Here is a 25,565-nt window from a genome sequence, read left to right as displayed (position 1 = left end):
AGTAAGGCCTTACACCTACCAGCGGGCCTTCGGGGAGGCCTGATGAGGCCTACAACCTGATAGCCTCCAGGCTAGCTGTCCTGATGCGCACATCGGTACATACCTCCAGTGAGGCCTGTTTGAGGCCTTCCAACTGAAAATGCGCCTTGTTCAAGAGGCCTACTGAGGCCTACAATTGACAGCCGACCTTCAGGAGAGCGTATTCACCCCTATTTAACCTGATAGCCAGCTAGGCTAGTAGTACCTTGATGCTTAAGCATTGTCACCTGCCTTACTAGAGGCCTGATAAGGCCTACCACTATCACCGTTATTCTTGAGAACGGTGCAATCCTTCCTGCTAACTGGGACCGCCATGTTTGAAAAATGTGGGTTGTAGTAATATTAGACCCAACGGCTCGTTTTCATGGAGGCCTGCTGAGGCCTAACACATGATAGCTACCCATTACAATGGGGACCCGTTCCAGGGAGGCTTGTAGAAGCCTACAAGCTGTACGAGTTTCGCAAAAACGAGAAATAACTGCCAGACAAACAAACTGACTGCTATTAAACCCAACGACTCTCAATGAGAGGAGGCTCTGATCTAAGTACAACAAAAAAGGTGACGGTGCCTCAGCAACGCGCCTCCTTTACCACATACCAACTGACGCCGTAGCGCTCAGTCGTAACAGAGACAAACTAATCCAACCTGCAGTGGCTTAGGGGACCGAAGACACATAATAACCCTAGGCGGTAGACAACCACTACATTCTAACAGAAAAGTGTGCTACCGCCTAGTAATCCGCAAACATTTCAAAGAAAAGAGCGGCGGCCTAACAATACTCTCAAATGAGAGGAGGCCCATCTTCTGATAACCATAAGCGGTGGCCTATCTGGCGCCATCTTGACCAACCAGGGAAAGCCAACACACGCTCACACACATAGCCCAGATAATGGTGCTGTGTTCAAGCCTAACTAAACAGGGGAAAGACAGTTCTCTCTGATGAATACCCAACTCTATACAGGAACCTGGGGTCTGTAAGAAATACATATTTTTAGTATTACATACAAAAAAGACCACTCTCACCTGCGGCATGCTGAGCGAAGACTCATTGTGCAGTTCTCACCACCATGTTCTACCGCCCATGAATGCCTGAAAGGGGCGTTCTCACTCTCCGGGCGGGCCATCAGAACATAGTACTACTCATCATAGGCCCGCCTCAGGCCTGATGTAAGAAGCGCCTGGGTAAAAAGTCATAAAAAGACATAGAAAGGAAAAAGGAGAGGGCTATGATGTAACCGCCCTCAAGGGAAGTGACCCATTACCAACGCCTTCGTTGGGAACGTTTGTCCTGGATCACCTCCCTTAAATCCTTTTTCCCCCCGCGGGAGTCCCGTCTCCTCTGTGCCCTGCTCCTCCAAGGAGGGGGGGCACGAGAGGAGACGCTAGCCCTCTGGTCCTGCCTACGGTCCTCAGACCGTGAAGGACCAGGTCCCGCCTGCCTGGGTGGGGGCGCGGATCTCAGCGGTATGCATGTTTTAAATGCCGCTGAGCGCGCCTTCGCCTCCCTGAACTTTCCAACCACCGCCTCCACGGAGGTGCCGAAAAGCTCAGTAGGCGAAACCGGTGAATCGAGGAGAAAACCCTTTTCTTTCTCCCCGATATCAGCCAGGCCCAACCACAGATGCCTCTCCGTAACCACCATAGCCGCCATAGAGCGGCCGATAGCAGCAGCAGTCTGCTTGGTGGCCCGGAGAGACAGATCTGTGGTGCGGCGCAGCTCAGCAACCGCCTCAGGGGACAGCCCGGCCCCCTGGTCGAGATCCTCCAGCAGGTCCGCCTGGTACGCCTGCAACACCGCCATCGTGTGCAGGGTCGCACCAGCCTGACCTGCTGCCGCGTATGCCCTGCCATTCAACCGCGAGGTAGTTTTCAGCGGTTTGGATGGCAGAGATGGAGCTCTCAGTGTCGACACCTGCCCAGAGACGAGATAGTTCGCAAACGTCTCGTCTATGGGAGGCATCGACACATACCCGTGCTTACCCACTCCCTCGACATCAGCAAAGCTTGCCCGCTGATGTCGGTGAATGCGGGCAGAGAACGGGTTCTTCCATGCCGCCTGGACCTCAGTATGGAGGTCCGGTAGGAATGGAAGGCTCATCTGAGGTGCTGGTGTATGACCGGGGAGAAATCGATCGTCGAGCCGTCCACGAGCGACCTCTCCCCCAGCGCGCCGCCAGGGCAGCCTCAGCCTGTCCGTGGCGCGCTCCATAGCATCCAGCAACTCGGCATACGCGGGACAGGGTGGCTGAGAGGGTCCAGGCAGGTCCTGGTCGCTCTCATCATCCTCCTCAGCCATCTCCTGCCCGTCCCGAAGAGCACCCGCTGCAGGTCTCAGCGGAGAACCATCGTTCTCCACATCGACCTGCAGGTCGCTCTCGTCAGCCGTTTGATCGTCCGAGAGTACCACACCTCTCTCCAGACGATCAGCGAGCTCCATCTGGGAACCCCATGAAGTGCGCCGCCGCTCCGCCTCAGCGAGAGCGGAACTCACATCAGCAGCCCCAGATGTTGCACCCTCTTCCCTCGAGAAGAGGGCCAGACGAGAACGGAGCGTTCTAACTGGAAATTGCTCACAGTTTGCACAGGCAGCTCCCTCGAGAACTGCCTGTGCATGCTCTTCGCCCAGGCAATAAACGCACAGAGAATGTGTGTCTCCCGGTGTCAGAAATCTCTGACACGGGTCAACACACTTCCTAAAGCTCTGCCTCTTCTCTGTGCGTTTCATCCTTTTCCTAGTTTAGTAATACTTTACCAGATCTGCAGATACCGCTTCAAACAAACAGTCCCTGAAGACGAAAAAGATGTGTATGTGTTGGCACGGCGCCCTTTTATACTTCCGGGTCGCACGTTGATGACGTCATGGGCTGACGTCGGTCAAAGACTTTGCCGTGATTCGATAGTAGCTTCAGACACCAGTCACGCCGAGGGCGTTCCCCATAGCGTCAGCTAGACGCAGCGAGAGTTCCCTTTCGAAAGGGAACTCAGCTCAGATGATTAACAGTACTCAATAACACATTTCTATGAAATTCACCTAAAAATAACTCACAAAGTGTACTGCTACGGGAAAAGTTCACGTCCAAAGCTGCCCAAAACATAAGAATGCTTTATATTGAGCGCATAAACAAACTCGTAAGCGTAGCTAGCCCTGTCAGGTGCTCTGGCAGGTAGCCTACCGTGTTTAATACGTGAGACGTGTTTCCCCGACGCAGTGAGCACATAACTTACATTTAATGTTTATATCCTTGTTTGTAAATTCCCATGAGTGAATCTCCGCCAAACTTCACCAACACCAACGAGAGCAAGCGCGCGCATGCGCGACAAACAATCGCGTCAGATAATTTATTCCCTATTCTGGCTAACTTATTGATTTTTCCAAATATTTATTGTTTGTCATTAGATTTAGGTTTAAATTCTACTAATTATTATTGTTATAATGTGTAACCTAGCAAACGGCCTTTCTCAAAACGGACAAGATAATGTAGGCCTACACACACACACGCACGCACGCACGCACACAAACACACGCACACATCATCTACATACATGTTGGCTATATTTGTTGTCATACACATAGATACCTATATCCAATGTAGGCTATCACCTCTCAAATCTGTTTCCATCATCTATGCAGAAGACAGAAAAAGGAAAGGTAGAAAGAGGAGATTCAGGAGAAACAGGAGTCAGACTAACAGAGAGTTTGAAGATGGTCAGTTGTTGAGTTAAAGGGCTGAAAGCAGCAGATGTAATTGGACATCTGGAGAATTTGATATACAGCTCATATAAAAAGAGCTTCATGCATCACGTCCACTGGGATTGTGAAAGTAAAGATTTCTTTTCTTCATCAATCTTTCTTTAACACTCTGTTTTGCTCTCTCTCTGGAGTGTTTCCTATACATGCACAAGTCTTTCTTGTGTTAAATAACTTATTTTTCGTGTATCTTTGCATCATTGCAGACTATCAGACACAGAACAAACAAGCAGTCAGGGTTAAAAGTGATTATTTTATTTAGCCATTGAAATAATGTTCAGTAGAGGTCTAAGCCCACAAATGCATCATCAGCATGAATTGGAAAGGAAACATTGGAATTATACATTGCATGTGCTCATTTTTCATCAGCCTTTGTTTGCAGCTCTTGTGTTTCCAAGAACCTTGGATTGTAGTGTCTTTTGTTATGGCGGATTATTGATGAGAGTGTTGGAGATGTTCTGCGCTCTCCAGTATTGTTCTGGATTCATCTCTTGTATAGTTTTCCTCATATGCTGCTGAATCGCAGCTCTACATTGTGTTCTAGCTTAAAGCTCAATGATCGGGATGAAACAGCATGTCTGCATTTCTTTCCTCTTTTCTTTTTATTTGTTTTCTCTTTTTTGTTTTATTTTTAGGGAAATGGAAATAAAAGAAAACAATCCCCTCATCTCTCATTTCTGCACAGATAATGCAGCTCTGTCTGAACTCAGTCTGAACCTTATACAGTAAAACACTCTCACAGGGAGCATGAAATCATGATATTATTTCAGAAACAGCAATGATGTGCATATTCAATAGTTTTAGAGCTGAAATTCATGAGAATAACCTAGAACAGGCTGTTCTCCGCATATAAAGCCTTGTTTTATGATCAAGAATAATTGAAAAGAAGCAGCAGTAGAGGCTAGAAATATAATATTGAGCAGTGATGATGTTTACAGGCAGAAAACTGAAATATGTTCAATGCTGTCCTGCAGTACATTAACATCCCCACTGAATTCACATTTATCTATGCATACAACACACTGTAAATATTAAACCTATATTTGTGCTTCAAAAATACATAGCCATGATATTGTCAGTATTATATGATTGATCTCAACATACAGCTTCGTACTGCACACTGCTGATTGCAAAAACGGTGAAACCGTTCTCATTTTATTATTCAAACTCTATATATTAGTGCATTATTTGATTGACACTATAATTAAAAATATAGATGAAGTATACTGTGCATATGTGCATTTACTGAAGTGCCAACACACCTACTGTCAGATATCAGTTTGAGTAATATTTGCCACAGTGCAAACTTAAACTAAATAATAATAAGATATTTTCTAACACATATAATTTTTTTTTTAAATATTTTATTTAAGTTTTAGGTAGGCTAAGTATAATAACACAGCTCGTGAAAAAAAGTTGGTGATTTCATATGAATTTGTATGATGTGATGCGATTTCAAACCGTACAAAAATGTATAAATTAAACAATTTGCCAAAACATAAAATAGTTATGAACTGTCATGGCAGTGTGTTGATGCTAACGCAAGATGTCACATTAAGCATTAAAAGCATGTAGTCAGTCCACATTTAAGATTGAAACACAAGTGTGTGCATATGTGCATAAGTGTGCTTATGAATAAGAAAAAGGAGGAGAGACAGAGAGAGTAAAAGACAGAGATTAGCCGTCACGCATTTTTGAATTCACCGCAGGCTGTTTCACCCTGTGTTGCAGCTCTCTGGAGCTTCTGCTCATCTCTATGTTTTTAATTAAGATGCCATTTTTCTATTCAAATGGTTTCTCTAGCTTAGTCTCATGCCCATCATTTTCATATAGAGTTAAATAGCACAACGCTAATTATTTTCCACTGTAAATTACCTCAGCTGAGCTCAGATCATCAGAGTGGGCGGGGCTAATGCTCATCTGACATATTGATCGGCTCCTTCATTTTGAAAGTATTAAATCAGTCTTCATCCAGCACACATTCTGGCATACATTAAAATTTCATCATCAACATTTGTATCTCAGTGCTCACGCGGACTGCCAGTAGAGAATTGATTAGTAGATGATAGGCATTGTTTGCTATTGTATATGGTTTATCATGTGGACTCTCCTGGACTCATTTTAATGTAATTTACTGTAGCAGCGGATTGTTAATAAATTTGCTGCCGCCAGCGATGGGGTTTATATGTCACAGACGCTCATCACTGTTAATTTCTCATCTCATTTCAGCCTCTCAGAATTAAATGATGCTGCCACAGTCCTTCATATGATAGTTATTTAGCCAATAGCATAAGCCTAATAGAGGCCGATGCAGCTGATGTTGAGTTTTCTTATTTTCCAACAGATTGGAGAGGGGACATTTTGCCCTCTGGATATGAATATGTTTATAGTGTGAGGCTTCAGTTATCATACATCACATACAGCTTTACACGGTTGCTTTAAAAACGTAGTTAGACATTGAATATGAGGATGAATGGCTGAGTCTGTCAGTGAAAGTGAGTCTTGTCTAAATGACTCAAGTCTGTGGGTTGGTGTTTTATTCTCTGCTCATTTATAAAATACAGCATCTGTAAACACATATGAAATTCTGGATTTCACACTCTCACTCTGAATTCGGACAAATAAATACATTTTTTTCACTCAAAACAGAGGGCTTCAAATTCTCTTATTGTGATTTAGAGTCATTTCCAGTTCTGGTTCCGGTTTATTGAGATCAGATTTGAACAGGATAAACAGTCATATTTGTTTTATTAGCTCAGGCAGGTACTTTATAGGATGATTATGGTTTCTAAACCTAGTGGGCTGCCTTGCTGTCTACTGTCTACTCAGGCAGCAGCTTTATAAGGACACATCCTCGCTGAAACATAACCTCATAAGTGACTGATTTGAAAGGCTGTACAGGCATTAACTCAGTTAAGGTAAAGAGCATGAGAAACTTGATGTTCACAGATCATTTCCAATAGAGTGTGATTTTTTTTTTTTTACTGTGGTGTTGGTAACACTTTGCAATACGGATGCACCAATATGCATTAATTCATGCTGAGCTAAAGCACAGATAATCACGTGTTAAACTATGACTCATGAAGAACTAAACCATGTATTACTGCATCAGCAACTAATAAAGAGTGATTAATATATTAAGTACTATATGAATTGCTATTAATGAAATGTGTCATCATGTATTAATTCCTTAATAACATAAACAGTACTAACAGTGTAAATTAATGTGCTAATTATCACAATGGGTCAAAGCTAGGCCTGTGTATTTCAACTGCAGTTGTCTGCTTTAATTACTGATTGATTTGCAAAGATAACATAATGTTATGACTTTACCTGTCGAGGCACATGACTATTTTACATGACTTATTGTTAAGTAATCAATATAATAGTTATGGGTTTTGACATCCACACTAATGTTTGAGGTTTTTGGCACAGTTGCACAGTGAATGTAATGTCAGGGGATGTGTTTGAAAATGGGTAAGTTGGGCGGCACACAATTATTAGAGCATCAGAATCTAAACTGAATTGAATTATAATTGAAATCAGTCACAGCTGTCTACACTGGACATGACAGACTATTGCAAATCCATTTGTCCTTCATGTCAGAAAGTGCAAGAGCTAGTACGTCAGAAATAGAACAAGCCGGCATCAGTTTTCAGGGTTTTGTTGTGTCGTTTAGCATTGTGCCTCATCCACAGCATCACTATAATGGGTTATATTGTCTTTGTTTGGTCTAGACACAGTGTTACAAAATAGCAGTGCCCAGCCGCATGTTCTCAGTGTCCTGTCCTTGAATCTTAGACTTCAGGCAAGGTACTGGATGCGGCAGTTCATGCAACAGGGGAATTCTGGTTGTAGAAATCCATGGCTTGGTGTGGATGTCAAATCCTAAATTACATATTACTGAACAATTAGTATATAGTCATTTGCCTCAACAAGTAAAGTCATAGCATAATGTTATCTTTGCAAATCATTAGCTAATTATTAATTAAAGCAGACAACTGAAAGTTGAAGTATGGCTTCAAACCATTGTGATATTAACACATTCATAATAGTTAATACTAAATGTTATTAAGGAATGAATACATGGTGACACTTTTAATGAATAGCAATTCATATACACTCACCTAAAGGATTATTAGGAACACCATACTAATACTGTGTTGACCCCCTTTCGCCTTCAGAACTGCCTTAATTCTACGTAGCATTGATTCAACAAGGTGCTGAAAGCATTCTTTAGAAATGTTGGCCCATATTGATAGGATAGCATCTTGCAGTTGATGGAGATTTATGGGATGCACATCCAGGGCACGAAGCTCCCGTTCCACCACATCCCAAAGATGCTCTATTGGGTTGAGATCTGGTGACTGTGGGGGCCATTTTAGTACAGTGAACTCATTGTCATGTTCAAGAGACCAATCTGAAATTATTCGAGCTTTGTGACATGGTGCATTATCCTGCTGGAAGTAGCCATCAGAGGATGGGTACATGGTGCTCATAAAGGGATGGACATGGTCAGAAACAATGCTCAGGTAGGCCGTGGCATTTAAACGATGACCAATTGGCACTAAGGGGCCTAAAGTGTGCCAAGAAAACATCCCCCACACCATTACACCACCACCACCAGTCTGCACAGTGGTAACAAGGCATGATGGATCCGTGTTCTCATTCTGTTTACGCCAAATTCTGACTCTACCATCTGAATGTCTCAACAGAAATCGAGACTCATCAAACCAGGCAACATTTTTCCAGTCTTCAACTGTCCAATTTTGGTGGGCTTGTGCAAATTGTAGCCTCTTTTTCCTATTTGTAGTGGAGATGAGTGGTACCCGGTGGGGTCTTCTGCTGTTGTAGCCCATCCGCCTTAAGGTTGTTTGTGTTGTGGCTTCACAAATGCTTTGCTGCATACCTCGGTTGTAACGAGTGGTTATTTCAGTCAAAGTTGCTCTTCTATCAGCTTGAATCAGTCGGCCCATTCTCCTCTGACCTCTAGCATCAACAAGGCATTTTTGCCCACAGGACTGCCGCATACTGGATGCTTTTCCCTTTTCCCACTATTCTTTGTAAACCCTAGAAATGGTTGTGCGTGAAAATTCCAGTAACTGAGCAGATTGTGAAATACTCAGACCGGCCTGTCTGGCACCAACAACCATGCCACGCAAATTGCTTAAGTCACCTTTCTTTCCCATTCTGACATTCAGTTTGGAGTTCAGGAGATTGTCTTGACCAGGACCACACCCCTAAATGCATTGAAGCAACTGCCATGTGATTGGTTGATTAGATAATTGCATTAATGATGCAATTATCTAACACTATTTAAACACTATTTAACAGGTGTTCCTAATAATCCTTTAGGTGAGAGTATTACTTGATCTATTAATCAGATTGACTCTTTATTAGTTTATAATGCAGTAACTACTAATAAATGCTTTAGTTCTTCTTGAGTCATACATTAACAAGCGATTATTCTTCTTCATCCTATTGTGTGGAGTCTGCTCTTCGGATCTTGGCATGCCATTTTGAATGGTCAAGGCATTAACACTTGATTAGCTTTGCATTAGTTAAGCAAGAATTAATGCATATTAGTGCACCCCTATTGTAAAGTGGTACCATGGTGTTAATGTAATTTAATTCATACTAATTTTAATATTCAAGTAGACTTAAAAGTAAACTTTTATAAACAAAAAAGTAAAAAAAAGGTATGTATCCACATAAAGTATTGAAATAGTTCACTTACAACTACTAGAAGTCCATTGCATTTTAGTGTAATTACTACATAAATTATACTTGCAAAATATACTTGCATTTTACTTAAATTTATTAAAACAAAGTTGAAGTATACTTAATTTTTAGGGATTTTAGACCATGGTCCTTGTGCAGTGTATACAGGTTTGATTCTCTACAGCATTTGAGCTTGTGCTAGAATACAACATCAAGATTTATTTCTTGTGGTTTTCCAGGTGAGAAAGCAATGACCTTTGCCCTGCAGTCACAAACCTGATCCAGCAGACAGACCTTGTTTGAACCTCCTCGTTAAATGTCAGTGAAGGACATTTAAACTCAATTATTCAGGCGTTTTCTGTAAGTACAAGACTGCCATTTTGGTTGAAGACTTCATGTCAGTATGATTCTTCAGAGCGATTCTCAGCTACTTTGGAGAGTTTTATAACTTAAGTTTGCTTGTTTTTTAATGATGCCATTGCCGGTTCTCTCCTGCCTCAAATGTTCTGTATATGCTGCAATATAGAGGTACAGAGTGAACTCTTCCCTGCACGACTCATGCCAGCGTATCTGTTAATGAAGCAGGCGGGCTGCAGAATCCCTCAGTTTCAGCTTTCGTCTCACAGAAATTGTTGAAGGCGTAATTGAGCGAGGGTCTCATGGTTCGTGTACTGTTCATAGACATACTAGTGTTGTTGAGCTTTCTGTGTTGTTCCTCAAGGTTTCACTGTAGCAATATATTTGCTCAGCAGCTTTTGTCACACAACAAATTACGTGATGTGACTTACTGTCCTGGTTCATTGGCATTAGCATCAGAACATCTGACAAATCAGAAGAGGGCAGTCACTAAACCTTTGGGAAGCCACTCGATGTGTGACTAGCAGAGAGTTCCTGTGAGAGCAGGATAACAGCTGTTTCTCTCCACGTTGCGGCTCTTCTATCTGTCCATGTGTCTGAGTCACAGATGAACGTCCCATCAGGCGCTTTGAGAGCCTTTGAGCTGCTGTAATGATGTCATGTTCTGATGAAAAAGGCCTGACTCCCACAGAGGTGTGTGGGCTGCAACAATGAGATCCGGCGTTCAGTAGCACATCTGCTTGAGCCTTGGAGCCTGTGGAAAATATCCAGCCCATTCACAACTGCAATGTTGCATCTTTTCCAGTCAATAGCCCTGTTTTGCACACTGTCATCTGTACACAATAGCAGGGGCCATTTGAATACGTTCTACCTTCCAGATGGGACGTTTTATAATCGAGTCCTCATTTTTCTCTCTCCTGTTAATTTAAGGTTTCCTTGGCGAAGAGCCCAGGTATGAATGCTGTGAAACAGAAAAATGTGTTTTTAATTGTGTAACTGTAGGTTATTGATTGTTTAGGCCGTTATTAATCATAGTTCAAAAGCTCTGCCGGGTTCTCAATGTTCTGTGAAGCCGTTTGTGAACAGCATTTCTGTTGAACCAGAGTGCAACTGTTTATTAGAAGTGTTTGTTTGTACTTCTATACTTCTGAAGGAAGAGTTATTTTTCTTCTATATTGGACTTTTCTAATAAAACATGTTTGCCGATATTGGCAAACTTTTGCTGATATTGGATGAATAGGAGAGTGTATAGTTTACTTTGTCCAAAATTAAGTTTAGTTGCAGTTTAACCATAAATAATTATCGTTGTACAAAACAACAAAAATAATAATAGTTTTTTCCGGTGATTATGAAATCGGTCTTTGTAATAGTCACCCTGTTTCTCAGTTGATGATTGATGGTTCATTTCTTCTCTTCTAGTGGTTTGGGGATCTAGTCACACCGGTTTGGTGGGAGGACGTTTGGCTGAAGGAGGGATTCGCTCATTATTTTGAGTACATCGGGACTGATTTCCTCTTTCCAAAGTGGAACATGGTGAGTTGTTGCTCACAAGCGAGCATTGTAATATTCAGTTCATTTCATTCAATGAATTATATATAACTTTGAATGGAAAAAAAAGATGTGATGTGAAACAATAGATTATACTGGACACACCGTTTTGATGGTTTTTCACGCTATTCAGATGTCTGAATCTCTTAAAATAAGAGCAAATCTTCAATGCCTTTCACATACAAACGCTCTTGAGCATTTATTCTTGTGCCAAGATTCAGCTGAGCAGAAAACTTCAATTCTCTTGCGGTGCATTCGAGTGCTATATATACTTTGATTGCTCAATTTTGCCTGTTAAATGTTGATAACAGCCTATCAAGACCAATAAATATCACATTTTATGGACTTTTATCTCTTGTTTAACTGTTTCATATAAAATAAAATGTCAGAATGCAATTTCAGTTGTTTGGATATTTCTGATGAGATACATATTCTATTTTTTCCCATCTCGCTGTGGGTTGAGTTGCTCTCTCCAGTGATTTCCCAATGTTGGGTTAGTCAAATATCAGAATGTACAGTAATTGTATCACTGTGTGCCAGTCACTGCTGCCTGGTCAGTGTCACTCAGCATGACCAGTATCATCACTCTAAAAAAGCTAAAAGTTTTTTCTCGCTAAAGTTGTCCAAGAGAGATGTCATAATATATTGTCACTATCCCACTATTCTTCAACAGCATTGAACCATGGTGCTTAAATGGCCAATGTGAATCTGGTCTTCTTTAACATTTCTAAATATAAGTGGCAAAAAGCCAAACATAAAATATTTTAAAAAGTACAAATACAATAGTAAATTAGGATTTACTAAAATTGAAACACAAACAAACAAATAAATAATGCTATTTCATTTTGTATTTTAGTCTCAAAGTTTCTCTGTGGGTAGCTCAAGTTACAATGTTTTACAATGGGTTAATGAAAAGTATTCAATTGATCTTACTGTCAGTAGTGAATTAGCGTGCCAAATGGAGCCATGCATGGACTAGTTCATTATGAGCTTGTAAAGAACAAATTGTTCCAACTGTTTTAATGGTTATTATCAGCACAGTTTGAGTTGACTTTGACTTCATGTGCAGAAAGAATCATATCTAATGGTGTTGAGCTCTGTTATCACATCATGCCTCTATTTTTCAGTCTTGCTGCATTACCACAGCAACTGGTGCTTATGCCATCATATTTAGCTATTTAGGCAATATGTAATCTTCTCCAGATGTTCAATCAATTATCAGAAAAGAGCTGTGAAATAGTGTTACAGTGCCACAGACTATTGGTATTGAATTCTTCACTGTGCACTTCCTGTTAGCAGCCAACCGTGACAGAAGACAGGATATCATAAAATGGACCCAACAGGAATCCAGTTATGGTGACCCACACTTCCATTTAATCCTCCTTACCCAAGATGACTGTCTCCTCAAGGCCCACACTGCAGACTGTTTGGAACTTGCTTCTAAGACCCATTATTCCGACTGTGATTTTGATTCCCTTTTATCATGCTGGGCTAAATGAAAAATTAAGATACAGGATTTCTTCAGCCTTTGATCCTCAAGGAATCTTTATTAATTTCATTAAATTTGTGTTTTCTGCTAATGGTTCAACACTCCCAAGACCAGAGAAAGCTATTCCAGTGAGAGAATTTCCTGAGTCCATTCCAGTGAGTAATTTTCCTGAGTCCATTCAGTGAGAAAAATTCCTGAGTCCATTCCAGTGAGAGAAATTCCTGAGTCCATTCCAGTGAGTAATGTTCCTGAGTCTGTTCCAGTGAGATAAATTCCAGAGTCCATTCCAGTGAGATAAATTCCCATGTCCGTTTCGGTGAGAGAAATTCCTGAGTGCGTTCCAGTAAGTAATGTTCCTGATTCCGTTCCAGTGATAGAAATACCTGAGTCCATTCCAGTGAGTAATATCCTGGGTTCATTCCAGTGAGAGAAATTTCTAAGTCCATTACACTGGAACCAGCGCTCAGCCAAGAAAGCGTTGCACTTTCCCTAATGGCTCTGGCATTGTGTGTTTGGAAAAAAAAAAATGTTGGCTCCAGCCCCTGAGCCCGCTCCAGTATTGGCTTCAGCCCCTGAGTCTGCTCCAGAGAGTGCTTCAGCCCATGAGCACAGACCAGTGTCGGCTCCAGCCCATGTGCCCGCTCTGGAGTGCGCTCCAACCCATGGTTGAGCTCTAGAGTCCGCTGTTTCACTACCCCATAGTTCCTCCCTATAATCTTTTTTGGGCTATACATCCTCAGCCATAGTGGCTAAGCCAAGCTCCCAGGTCAAGCCTATGGAGGCCTATCCTCCCTGGCTTCCTGAACTGCCAGCACATCCCTGCTCTCCTGTACAGCCGGTACCGTCCTGGAGGCTACCTAGCCTGACCTCATCACCCTGGTCACCTGTCTATCACCTTCCACAACTCCAGGACATCCCTGGTTGGACTTGTTTTGGCGTGAGGTTGCGCCTTCTGGGAGGGGGGGAGTAATGTCAGAAAATGTGTTTCGTCATAGTTTTCACTGTTCAGTTTCTGATTATTTTAAAATGTGCAAAAGAAATTCAGTGAAACTACATTATTAGTGCCACACCTCTGTGTCAGTCTGAACAAAAACTGCTGATTTACTGCAGAGCTTAACAGAGCTGGATTTTGTGCCAAAGCTGCCATTGAAAATTTGTGCCAAAGCTTTTCACACTTGAATTCAAGGCCGGCACATAAACTAAAGCACAAAATCCCAACTCCTATAAATGAAGCGCAATGTAAAAAAAAGTTTCATGGTCTAATGATTCATCCACATCCATTTCCTCCATCCAGATGGGTCCGTGTTCGGAAAAAGACAAAGCATGGCTTCAGTTAACAATGCTCAGCCATCTCACAGAAGTCAATAGGTTCAGTGATGCTCTGTATGGTTGTATAACAGCCAAGAATTATGAGGCTATTTTACCAGACCAGGTGCGTCCAAACAGAAAATCATCTCATGATACTCCTGGATTATAGGATGATGAATAAATCCAGGAGTGTGTGAACACCAGGAGGAAGTCAAACACCTTCAAATACTTCTCCAGTCATATCTAAACATTATTGATCTTTTATGGGAATTTCTGCAGTTTACAGGGCTTTCACCTTTTTCCCGTAAAGATTTTTCTTTTTTGAAGAATAATGCGATCCTGCATTTCTTCTGAAGGCCCTTCTTCATTAGGATCTGAATATTAGTATATTTTAGGTGAATCTATGACCATCAGTTTAATTCATGTAGCATATGCAGCATACATTATAATAACTCATGTCTTTGTTTGTTATCTGCTTAATCTCTGTGTATCACTTACATTCCATAATAAAACCTATTTTAGGTGTCTAGTTGTCTGTGATGGTGCTATTGTGATGCACTTGAAGCTTCACTCATAAAATGGAATTAGTATGTAGGTCATACGCACAACAAAACAGTTTTCCAAAGTTTGATGATACTGATGGTAATACATGACTTTTTTTATTGCATTTTACACATCTAAATCCTCTTCAATTTCTCCTTCTTTAACAAATTCCAAAAACATCTCCCAAATATCATACAATTCAGAAGATTTCCCCTTTACATACGTAAGCTTCAACTGGATATCAAGTTTTTCAGCCAAAGCTCAAGGGAAGGACAGCTAGCATTCTTCCAGCACAGGGCAATTGAACGTCTTGCTTGTAGTAGGCAATTTCTTTCTTTGACAGGCAGAGAGCAATTGTCCACATACATACCCAATACACAGGGCTTAAAGGAATTGAAGTAGTAAATTGAGACATAATGAATCACCTTACTTCCAAACTTGGTTACACTTTATTTCGATAGTCCACTTTAAACATTCTACTAACTATAAGTAACTTTGCAACTACATGTCAACTAACTGTCATTAGAGTATTAGTTGACTGTCAGTAGACTGGTAGGTTATGGTTAGGTGTTAGGGTTCGGGTTAGTAGAATAAGTTGAATTGTAGTTGGCAAGTTACTTATAGTCAGTATAGAATGTCTGTTGGGGGACCAACAAAATGAAGTTTAAGTAAATATTAAGCAGACAGTCTACAAATACTCTAATGACAGTTAGTTGACATGTAGTTGCAAAGTACTTATAGTTAGTAGAATGTCTAAAGTGGACTATCAAAATAAAGTGTTACCCATTATTATACTTATTACACTTAAAACAGGAACGTTACTTTTTAATGTTCTCTGAACATTCCGTGTGTTTGTCTAGACAAGTCTGTCTGTTGAATGTGTTTCAGAAAAAGAAAAAAAAAACTCAATAAACAATGTATAGATAATGTTTTGAGAACATTATTAAAGACCAGATAATGTTGAACAAACTTTAACATTACTGTTTGTTCATAACTTTGAAAGAAAATTGCCAAAATGGTAAGGAATTTCTGAGAATCTCCCCTGTTCAGTCTTTGCTATGAATTAGCAGTTGTTCTGATTACATTTTTTTTGGATCTTCTGCTCATTATGATTCACTGACTGTGTTCAGTTTTATTATGAGCTAGTGTGAAGATTACTGTGTTCATCACTCAGACCTGATGTGTCATAGTGTACACTATATGCTTAGTGTAAGTGCTGAAGGCAATCTAAAGCACTCATTTTGTGCTCCTTTGAGTAAGATTAATGTCAATATAGCACCCTTGTTTAATACTTCTGCTCATGCACTCACATTCTCATTCACGAAGTGACCTTCCCATCCTGTCTGTCCCAGTATTTCATACCTCTCTGCTCCAGCCACCTTGGTTATGGGGCATCAGCCAAGCAGAGAGACCATTTAGGGAACGTCATTTCAGGGAGCAATTGGGTTTCATTGCGTTTTGATGGAAACACTTCAGCGTCCAGATAGGATGACTATAAGCATTTCCCTACCACAGTTGGATAATATTGCACATTTTAAGAGTCTAAATTCTAAACCAGAACTGAAAACTCACAAATGCACTGAGAAATGTGGGAATAGATTTGACAAGAGTCTTTAATAGGACATTAAATCAGCCTATTGGTCCCTTCGCCTGCTCATAACTGGACTGTTGACTTTCCTCCTCTTTCCCACATCTGTCATGCTAGAGAAGCTCTCAGCAAGGTTTGGTTACCCATCATGCATTGCTGCAAAAGCAGCTGACTTGAACGCCTGGCGTCACTGATCCCTGGCCTTAAAGTGGTTGATCAGTGAGAAACTTCAGGTGATGATGTTGAGACGATAATAAGCAGGATCTAAATGAAGTATCATTGGACGTAAACACCTTGTTGAGAGCACATATGGGCCAGATGGAAGCTCTTCCCATTGCACTCATTTTATAGTGTCCACTACGTGACTCACATAAAATCAGCTCTACATCACCAGCTGTTCTCTCTCTGTCTGTCAGTTTCTCTTTCTCTGTTTCTCACCAGTGTTGGGGGAAACGCATTACAAGTAACTTGAGTTACGTAATAATATTACTTTTTCAAGTAACTAGTAAAGTAACGCATTACTTTTCAAATTTACAACAAAATATCGGAGTTACTTTTTCAAAAAAGTAACGCAAGTTACTTTTTCACATTAGTTTGACTGACATCTCTCCTGCCCCCATGTTGTGAAAAATAAGTGGAGAGGCGTGTGTGTGAACATGATGGTTATTGTAGTTCTAGACTAAATGTGAGCATTTATTTATCTCACTTGCACAATAAAGATTCTGTACTCCTCAAAATGAATAAAATCAGTCAAATGCAAAATTAGAGGACTATGCAAACCTCCAATAATTAAATGTTAAATAAAACAAATATTTTTATGCATTTAATCTACCTTTATTGACCAATGTCGTGCTGCTGACCTTTGATGATTCAGTTAAGCCATGATCAAAAATTACTAGATTTTTAGTTTTTATTGGTAAAACGTTTTTCTCCTGTGTCCTATTCTTCCATTATCCAGAATGGCAGCACATTTTTACCTCAGCCTGAGGCCTATTATTTCAATTTTGGTATGAAGAGGTCTTTACATTTGCACAAAAAAGGACTTTTTTTGCTATTAAAAAACAAAACAAAAAAGCAAGCCCAGCCCAGGTGAGAAAAAGTAACGCAAAAGTAACGTAACGCATTACTTTTCTTAAAAAGTAACTAAGTAACTCAATTAGTTACTTTTTAAGGGAGTAACGCAATATTGTAATGCATTACTTTTCAAAGTAACTTTCCCCAACACTGTTTCTCACCATAATGTATGTTGTGAATTAACATGAAGGGCTCATTCGCATATATTGATTCTGTCTATGTACAGTATTTACATTGACCTGTGAAGCTTATATTATTCTAAATTGGTGTCCATCAGGAAATACTGAAATTAAAGACATGCCACACACTGATCTCTTCTACAAGACCACTTAAGTGATGATATTAATAGCCTGAGAAATTAGGACACTGATTTCAAAAAGTTGCTACCTCCTCTAAGATCTTCTCTCTGAAGTTAAATATGAAGGATAAATTATTGCAGCAGTCCATTAAGTAAAGCATACTTCAGTTTTTAATATGACACATATCTAAATATAATTAGACCTCAGATGTAATTCCAGGAAAGTTGACCCTTGTAGTTAATTAGCTCAAAGGGGAAATAATAATTAATAATTATTCATAACTCATTATGATTATTAATTATGATTAATTATGAATATTTGAACTAGTTAATTAGATTAACTTGATGTATCTACATAAACATTACAATCAATCGACCAGTTCATCCTGTGAACACTCAGTATTGATTATTAATTAATTCCAAGAGAAGTTAATACCCTTCACTAAGGCACTATTTGATGGGACAGCCATTTGTAGTGGTGTCCGAAATTATTGTGGACATTATTGAGTGCACTAATTCAATCCCACAATGCACTGCAATAACGAGTGTACTGATGTATGCTTAATGGCTAGAGAATACCCATTATGCACTCTGATAGCCGTGCGCTGAATGAATTCCAGCCTCTCACCAGAAAATGGCGACCGCCGCTGAATCATCCATTCATCCATTTTTCCAAACCGCACTGGTCCAGCATAATATCATACAGGTATAAATTCCTTTTTAATCGATTATTAAATTAATAGATTATTAACTATTATTAGTTACCATGCCAACAAGGTCAAGATGTAAGGTGTAAAGCCCGAAAGTTTACTTTGTTTTTTTTTACGCGGACGCGAGTGTATGCGCACAGCCTTGCAAAGTATACTTCTTTTGACTCGTATGCGTACACAGGCGTTTGACGCATGCACAGTTTTGAGCAATCTCTCGCCTCGAGTTACAACCCATGTAAATACTGCTAAAAAATTAAATCGCATGTGCGACCTGCGCGTGATGCGTGGTTACAAAAATCCAGCAGTGCGCGTTCAGTATGCACATACTCTTCTGATGACAAAATTTGCATCACGCGCCCTGTCCGCTGACCCTCGCGTACACGTAAAAAGTGAAGTATACTTTGGCCTTAAGTGTATACAAATCCCCTACACCTATCCCTCGTCAGCCCCTGGTTACCTTGTGTATAAATCCCCCAGTGTTTGCTCATGTTCTAGGTCTAGTCTGGTCTTGTCTTTTGATGGCTGTTATGTGTTTGGTTCTGTCCTGTTCATGGTTTCTGTTGTTTTGGTTCCTGTTAATTCTATTATTAAAACTTATCTGCATTTGGATCCTCTTGCCTTGGTCCCTGAGTTTCACCATATGTAAAAGTTTGCTACTGTCCACTTTTTTACCTTGACTGGGTAACACAGTTGACGGAAACTTAGTTTACATTTTTTAGCATTTTGGGCCTATACTCAACATGGAACCACTGAGATCATGATATGCTTAGAAATATATTTTCCTAAAAATAACATAAGTATTTGTAAAATTTTGTTGTTAAAATTTGCAGCAGTAATACTTATTCAACACTGTGGACAGTCAATTAATCCACTCTTGACACAGGTTTGCTTTTTTAACTAATATTATGGAAAAGAAAGAGGACCCGACTTTTAGTCATTCATCCCTGTGCTTCATGAAGAAATGACATCACAAATTACAAATATGATAAAAATTCACCCAACAATCACACAACAATCTTAGTTTGGCACTCAGACAAATATTATCTGTATTATTTTGTATGACTTCTTACTTTTATTTAAGTCTATTTTTATTTCTCATGTCAATTCATTAATCTGCTTTTAGCAGAACATCAAAATATAAGATTGTGATTGTGGTTTGATTGAACACATTACATGAAACCAGGATTCACTGGGTTAATAGAATATGTCTCATTATATTGACATAAAACGATGAATGGTTTTGATGAACATTTGTTTCTGGACTTATTTCCGTACGTTGTTTGTTTGAGCTCAAATCCCTTGATTAAAATATCCTGCTCTCTTGGATTAATATCTTCAATGGGATTTTTAATCAAGCTGCCAAAAGCTCTAATGGGCAAGAGTTATTCATAATGACGGAGAATAAAGGTGTCATAAAACATTCAGAATATCAAAGCTAGACATGTTTATATTTAATAAATACATCGATGAGAAGATAATAAAATAATCAAATCGTCATTTTGAATTTGATCAGTCAGCACAGAGATTTTGCCAGAGGGCCCATTATGAAGATGTTCAGAAAATGAATCTGCAGTGTAATGCTTTCATATATAATTCATGTGATTCATATTTAATCCATTTTCATGTACGGTAACTGGCAAACCGCCACTTTTAAATGAGTAACAGGAAAATAGTGTCACATTTGGCTGAAATGTATGAGAGTTTGTCATTTTAAATTCATGGTGTGTTTATTTTAGCTGAACATATTTTGAAAGTAGAAGTTGATCTACAAAACTGGAGCAAGTGATTATTAGTTTATTCAAATATTTAATATGAACATTAGGTGTCTGTACTTATTATGTTATAATATGTTGTGTTTGTATATTTACATGGTGTATCAAGGTAATACAAAAAAACAAAAAAACAAAAACAAACACATGGCAGTACCAAGTTTAGTTGCTTCATTGTGGAGTATTTTCATATTATGTTACTTTTTAAACAGTTAAAAATGAGTTGAGAATTACTTTAAAATAGGAAATCACCTGATATCCGGGTAACATCTTCCTCATGTGCTGCTGAACAACTGACTGTATTTGAGATGTGACTCTCTGCTGATCCATAGACACAGTGAATGATGAGAGTCTTTCTCATCTGACCCAAAACTTCCACCTGTTTTTATAGTGAATCCTACAGGGAGACATTTGATCAGAGCAGAGAGACAGTGAGACCCCTTTACAACTCAAACACATGCGTGCGCGCACACACACACACACACACACATTGAGTGTATTCTCAAGTAGCAGCAGTGAGTCATTTTGGTGCTCATGTGGCAGCAGTGAATGCTCATCAGATCAATAAATAATGGAAGCTTCTGCAGGTAAAGTCTTCAGTCATGAGAGATAGAGAGCTGGATTTCCCCAGAACCACTTTCTAATTTCCTTTATAGTGCAGCTCAAAGTTATTTTTACTTTTGAAAATAAAATAGGAGTTTTTATGAGACCTGTTTATGTGTTTGATACTGTAAAAAAAAAACAAAGTCTCTCTCTTTCTCATCCACAGGAGAAGCAGAGGTTTCTGACAGATGTTCTTCATGAAGTGATGTTATTGGACGGTTTGGCCAGTTCTCATCCGATCTCTCAGGAAGTGTTTGAAGCCACAGACATCGACCGAGTGTTTGATTGGATCGCATATAAGAAGGCAAGAGAATCTCTTATAATCTCCTACAGGCTTCATCTGCGTGATGGAAATGATTATAAACCTTTAATATTGAGCTGAACAGAATAAAATGGTTTATACTAAAAAAATTGCATGAATAAAGTGAATTTACCCTTTTTTAAATACAGCACGGCAGTAGAAACAATGAATTTGTAAAATAATAGTATCATTGGTCTAAAGCAGTCATTTATTTAGGTTCTGACACTTCACCAATAAACTTTATCTTTTATTGAGTCCAGTAAACAGCTCAGTTTGCTTGTTATTTTTCTCCCAGATAAAGAATTCTCACTTTATCTTTGTGAATTGTAAATAGAGCCACGCTATAAATATAAGCCTCTTCACATACACAAGAAAAACTGTTTAATTAAAAGCTTGTTTTTTTAGTAAGTCGAGGACAGGAGCTTTTACACTGAGAGCTTGTGAGGTTTTGTGTCCTCTGGGGACTTTAGTGGCACAATAAACATTTCATCTCAGACCAGACAACATCTATATAATTACCTCACTTTACTGTAAAAAAACCTCCAGAGTCCAAATATATCCTCTTATCCTGAACATCTGAAAGCCATTAAAGACACAAAGAGCAGTAAAGGAAAATCTTTGTCCTCTATCAGAGTTTAGATGAAGACAGAATCTTCCATCCACTGAAGATTTGAGAAGACAACTCTCCCTCCAGCTGTCAATCAGCACAAAGTCTGTTTGTGATTGGCTCTTGCTCTTCCTCAAGACCCTCCCCCTGTTTCCCCACAGGTTCTGTGGTGTTATGAACTCTGTCAGTCACACTGACACCCGGCCGTCCCTCATCACTTCCTCCTCACACTCTAAGGACACTGATATCCCATAACATCCCATGAGTCCCCATGCAGCGCACTAACAGGAAGTGACAGTCATCACACAGATTGTGGAGGGAGGGATGTGGAGGGATGGGAATTAGATGCTGTCAAATGAGCATGTCAAAGTCACTCAAAATCAAAAAAAGATACAGCAGAGAACAGCAGGAGGAGTGTTATAGAATTCTTGTTTAGACCTGCTAGAAAATGAACAGTGCCATAATCAGCAACTGAACTGTTATTAAATAGTGTTGAACATTTTCTGCGATGTACAATAATATTAAAGTTTAATTTAATTTGTGTTAATTTAAAAATGACCAGGAGGTAAATAAAAAATAAATACTTCAGTAGCTCATAACCAGAAGTTCCTCCGCCTTGAGCATTCACACCACGAGACTTATTTTGACAACTTTCCTGTTCAAATAACGCACGTTTATGTACAGAATTCATTTAAGTGCTTTAATAAAAATACAAGCTTCACATTTCTGCATTTAAACAGAATATTTTGCCCCATTGACTTGAATATGAACATGAAAAATGATTTAAAACGATTTTCCATGGTAATCAAAAGCATGTCAGATATGCTGTTCAAAGCTGAAAACGATGTATATTTTCTCAGGTTTTGTACGCATGTGAGCAGAAGCCGTGAGTAAATGAGTCTTTATTGACCGTGTGTTTTTGCTGTGTGTCTGCAGGGAGCCGCTCTGATCCGTATGCTGGCGAACGTCATGGGACAGACGCTATTCCAGAGAGGCCTCAATGTAAGTCAGTAGTTTTCTTTCATCTTCTCTCTTTGTGGTCACAGATAATCTCACACTCATGTATGTTTTTACTCCTAATGTGTTTTATGAATATGTTTAAAATCTCAATCCTGTTTCAGGAAATCTGAATGTGCTACAAATAAACCTCACAATTTAAAACCATCGCAACAAATGTTCATTTCTCAAGCTCCTTCAGGTTATTCTGAGTGACACGTATGTTATTGCTACAGGTGTTTGTGAGATTATTCACCCGTGTCGGTTTACATGAGCTTCTTATCTTTAGAGCTACAACAGCTTGTTTTCGTGTCACACACTGCCATCAAGCTTGAGGTGAAAGCGACACAATCAGGCAAGCGATTAAACATGTTCGTGCCAGAAATTAATTTCATATCTGAAATATTCACAATCAGAAGTTTCAGAATCATTCTCTGTGTTAAACCGGTTTACAGTCAAGGCTTCATCAAGATCTGATGAAACAGATCAATTGTATTAAAGCACATGTGTCTGGTATGGTAGGTGTATTAGCAGCTCAAGGCTTTTGTTGTGCTGTTTGTTTATAGTCACAGTTATAGTTTATGGTCATCTTCTGTAAAGATGTTTATGGTCATCTTCCTGCGAATCCAGTGAGAGTAAATCTGTAAATGAGTGAATGTTCAATTTAAATTAGTCTTCCTTTGACATGTAAGTTCACACAGTTGTTCAGGTGTAAGACTCACATTCTGATTCCACACATTCTAGATCCGTAACATCTGTAACTTCTTCCACTTTCTTTATGACGGAGATGCTGTCAAAAATCTGTCAGTTTCAGAGCTTCTTTCTGGGTTATTTTTGACGTTGTGGTTTAATGTTTCTCTTAGGGGCTGGAAGCACAATCAGGTCATGTTTTCTGCAGAGCGAGAGATTTAATGCTTCATTTACAGATGTAACAGCTGCACATACAAGCTTTATATTGCAGCACAAACACACGTCTGTCCAGTAGACTAATGTGTCTAATGCACACGTGTTCACATATCTTTGACTGGCTATAAATGTAATTACTGTGTTTGGTTTGTCTGGAATCTACTATAGTAAACCTGTGGTATTATTAGCAACATCAATATACTGATTAGTGCAATCAATTCTGTCTAAACCTTGGTTAATCGATAATCAATATGACATGATGAGCGCATCTGGAAAGTCTTTTTTCTTTCTTTATGTCAATTTTTATATTATCTTTCATAAAACAAATTGAACACAATACAATCATTTGTGATTAATCTCAATTTCTAAATAAAAAGAAGAAAGAAACAGTAATGATTTTGATTCAAATTAAAGTTTACACTATTTCGATGGTCTTTATACATTCTATTAACTATATGTAACTTTGCAACTACATTCAACTAACTACAGTCAACTAACTCTCATTAGAGTATTGGTAGACTGTTAGGTTAGGTGTTTGTGTTCGGGTTAGTAGAATAAGTTGACATGTAGTTGCAAAATTACTTATAGTCAGGAGAATGTCTGTTGGGGACGATCAGAATAAAGAGTATAGCATATATTAAGTAGAAAGTTTACTAATACTCTAATGAAAGTTAGTTGAAATGTAGTTGCAAAGTTACTTATAGTTATAGCATAATTATGTCTAAAATGGACCATCAAAAGAAAGTGTTATCAAATTAAACTAATAAAACATTTCATTCATTCGTTCGTTCATTCATTCATTCATTCATTCATTAATTCATTCATTCATTCATTCATTCATTCATTCATTCATTCATTCATTCATTCATTCATTCATTCATTCATTCATTCATTCATTCATTCATTCATTCATTCATTCATTCATTCATTCATTCGTTCGTTCATTCATTCCATTCATTCATCTGAACTTTTTGTTGTATTAACCGTAGTTTATCCTTGATGAACTCCTAAACCCCTCTAGATCTGAAAGTATAGACATTAGAGAAATACAACATTACACCTCTCTCAGGGATCCATCTCTCCTCTCTCATTTGCTGGCTGCATTTCTCTGTTCACTGAAGCTCATTTCATTCTCCTCCTCGTGTCTCTGTATAATTGAAGCAGCAGACAGATGTGAATGAATGCTGAACAGTTCAGAAGCAGCAGACGGGCTGAAGTCCCACCCGGACCACCATTAACAATCCCTCTCTCTCTTTGTGAGGATGAGGGTGTCTTTATTGGTAAATGGTGGATGGGCTGCTGAGGCGGGCGGATGAATGTCTCTTATAAAAGAATAGTGGGAGTCATAAATGAAGTCTGAATGGTTCTCTGGCTCATGCAGCTGCTGGAGTGATGAAGCGCTCCCGTCTCATTTACACACACTGCCCATCGCTTTTAAAGCCACTTTCAGATGGATCATATTATGGGATGTAGAAAATATTCATTCCGGCTGGAAATGTGAAATGCTTGACCTACGGATAGGAGAGGACAAGTGCGATACTGCCCTGGAGAAATAAACTTCAGCATGTTACAGTTCATCTTCATCCTCTGAATGAGATTTGGAACAGCAGGAAGCTTCTTCCCTGGATTCAGTGCTTTATAGTCCTGTTTGTTGCTCTCAGTGGGATCCTGACTTGGAGAATGACAGTCCGTCAGATCCCTGCGGATGTTGTGGGCTAGTAATTCATTCTGAACACAGATGAAATAGCCGGATACTCCTCAATTCAATTTCCCAACATTCTTGAACACAGAGAAGATCCATTTTCCCAATCTTCCTCTTCTTCTCCCAGCAGCCCCTTCTGGCATGGCTGTTCTGCCTCATTATTGCTGTTTTCTGTCTGTCTCTTATGTGATCTTTCAGTATCTCTGTCTGTCTCTGTGTGATTGATGGGAAGAATAGGTAAACACAACACCTCACCA

The 25,565-nt window shown here is 39.5% G+C and overlaps 1 protein-coding gene across 1 annotated transcript in view; it reads left to right on the top strand.

Moving 5' to 3' along the window:
* Nucleotides 1–25,565, top strand: part of LOC307126119 (thyrotropin-releasing hormone-degrading ectoenzyme-like) — a 170,745-nt gene that overhangs the window by 83,099 nt on the left and 62,081 nt on the right. The window contains exons 5-7 of the mRNA XM_079816506.1: nt 11,286–11,399; nt 20,963–21,100; nt 22,641–22,706. Coding sequence (XP_079672632.1) covers nt 11,286–11,399; nt 20,963–21,100; nt 22,641–22,706 — 318 coding nt within the window. The remainder of the gene's footprint in view (nt 1–11,285; nt 11,400–20,962; nt 21,101–22,640; nt 22,707–25,565) is intronic.

This window comes from Gobio gobio, assembly GCF_949357685.1.
Source record: "Gobio gobio genome assembly, chromosome: 5".
In the NCBI taxonomy this organism is placed as follows: domain Eukaryota; kingdom Metazoa; phylum Chordata; class Actinopteri; order Cypriniformes; family Gobionidae; genus Gobio; species Gobio gobio.
This window is presented reverse-complemented; position numbering and strand designations above follow the sequence as displayed.